This window comes from Atta colombica, unplaced genomic scaffold, assembly GCF_001594045.1.
Source record: "Atta colombica isolate Treedump-2 unplaced genomic scaffold, Acol1.0 scaffold277, whole genome shotgun sequence".
NCBI classification, from domain to species: Eukaryota; Metazoa; Arthropoda; class Insecta; order Hymenoptera; family Formicidae; genus Atta; species Atta colombica.
The window spans coordinates 1629721-1632035 of record NW_017259378.1 but is presented as its reverse complement, the minus strand read 5'-3'; the positions used below and the strand labels follow the sequence as shown (position 1 = coordinate 1632035).

The 2315-nt window shown below is 29.3% G+C and overlaps 1 protein-coding gene across 1 annotated transcript in view; it reads left to right on the top strand.

Moving 5' to 3' along the window:
* Positions 1–1525: 1525 nt before the first annotated feature.
* LOC108689797 (pyrazinamidase/nicotinamidase-like) overlaps positions 1526–2315 on the top strand; it is a 7504-nt gene continuing 6714 nt past the window's right edge. The window contains exon 1 of the mRNA XM_018196732.1: positions 1526–1743. Within this exon, the coding sequence (XP_018052221.1) occupies positions 1526–1743 (218 nt within the window). The remainder of the gene's footprint in view (positions 1744–2315) is intronic.

The following is a 2315-nucleotide window of genomic DNA, read 5'->3' as shown; positions in this document are numbered from 1 at the left end:
AAGTATTTTATTCGTCACTGGTCGTACGTATGTGCATATATTGTACATTGTCGTAATCGAATAAAGGGTAGGGCAGTCTTTATAAATAAAGATATGCCCAAATTATCGAGCAGAATTATCTTAAGTTGAATTTCATCTTGAGTATGCGTTCACATTATTGAATTGGACCTCTGAAAAAGTTTAGCTTTTTTAAAAAAGCTCCGCTTGAAATTCAGCTCAAGGTTCAGTTCAATAATCTAGACGTATCTGAAGGATAATTTTTAAACAGAAACAAAGTAGAGTTAATTACATTGAAGGAAACATTTTTTTATCTATACCATATGTTGAAGAATAATTATTTTTTTGTTACTGTTATGAATTGTTTAAGAGAAAGAGCCTAAGTTATAACAGTATTAAATGCTTTTAAAAAATACTCTATTAAATATATCAAATTCTTCATATACGCATTTGTGTTAGTTATAATATTATAAATTATAACTCAGCAAAATCACTTTTATTGTTTTATGTCGATAGTTTAATTTAAATGTTCGATATTGTAAACGTCGATTGTATCGATTTAATCTTTTATACTTTGAGAAGATGGTATATATAGATCTGCGCAGATAAGGGGGCTCCGTACAATAAAAGGAAATAGCTAACAGAGAATAAGAATTTCAATCTATCAGAAATCATGTATTGTGGAATACACAGTTTCTGATAGATTGAAATTCTTATTCTCTGTTCCCTATTCTCTGTTTTTTTTATTATGGGGCGGAGTCCCTAAGCGCAATTAAAATTTGCAAGATAATAAATTTTAAATTCAAAATTATTAGCGATTATAATAACACTACAGATTATACTTCGAAACTCATGACATTATTTTATTTAAAATATTATTTATTTATTTTAAATATATATAGACAAATTTCGCCGACATTGGGAAAATCTATTGTCATTAAACTATTAGAGTGCGATATAAAATCAATACCAATATCAATATCAATATATTAAACTTAAAATTTGATAAAGCATTTACACAAAGCATTTATAGCGTAAAGTGTAGATCGCATCTTATATTAGAGTTCTAAAAAAAATCCTAAATAAGAGTCTAAGGGTGCTATTTTATTTGTGCGTTTTTATCGTACGACAAACATGTACAGAGATCCTCGGATCTCTATCTCATAGCCAATCAACAGGCTTGAAAAATTTATCGTGCGACAAAAACGCACAAATAAAATATCACCTTAAAAATATTGGAAAAAATATTTTTTTTTTCATAACCTACGCGTGTCGCATTGGCGACATAATGGCAGCTGTATAGATCGATGTGTTTATACACGTCTCTACCTAACTTGTAACCTGACTATCTGCGAGGACAATAGCGATCTCTGTATAATGCTACACAAATACTAATTATTTTCTGATTGGCCAATTGGGTCTAGACAGCACCCGAGTGGGAATCTGAACAAATAACAATCTATATATCGGAGCGGCAATCGTGCGATCGTCGTGATTTGATAACCACACGCAAGACGACGTAGCATACATGGCGTCTGCAGGCTTTCTTTGGTTATTTTCGATAGATATATTGTCGAAATTTGACATTGATGCTAAACAACCGTTCAACTACGAGAAATTCCAAACGCTCTGCGTCCAATTGTTTAGCGCAGATGAAGTGAAGGAGAATGAATGGAGGGTACAAGAGATCTTTAAGCTATTTGACGCAAATGCTGATAGTGTGCTGGTTAATGAAGAACTGTTCAGGTGATGTGTGCGCAACTTATCTAGTTTTTCTAAAAATTGATTGAATTTTATGTGGTTAAAAGAGGGGAGGGAATAGTTTATATTGTACATATAATTTTTAGCTCAGAAATAAGATTAAAAGATAAAAGAAGATCAAAAGGGAAGAAAAAATAAAAAGTAAAAAAAATAAGCGATTATTTTTTCCTTCCAACTTCAATAATGTACAGATGGAAATATCTGATTTAAAATAATTGAATTTCTGTTTTTTTTTTTCGTTATTATTTGTACTTTATTTATTTAATGAGATATTGAATTTTACATTAGATTATTTAATTCTAATTAATAATGTTTGACATTTTCTCTTATTATTTTTTAGGAAAATAATTTAGATACAAAGTCATGTCAATATATTTACTTATTTTTCTTATGTTTTATTTATAGATCCAATTTATAGATCCTGATTTATTACGAGAAGAAAAAATAAACCATAAATATTTGTTTAATAAATTAAGCCTTAACATTTACAGTTATATATCCAATCAGAAATAATAATGGAATCGACATTGAATCGATGTCAATTCGACATCAAAAGC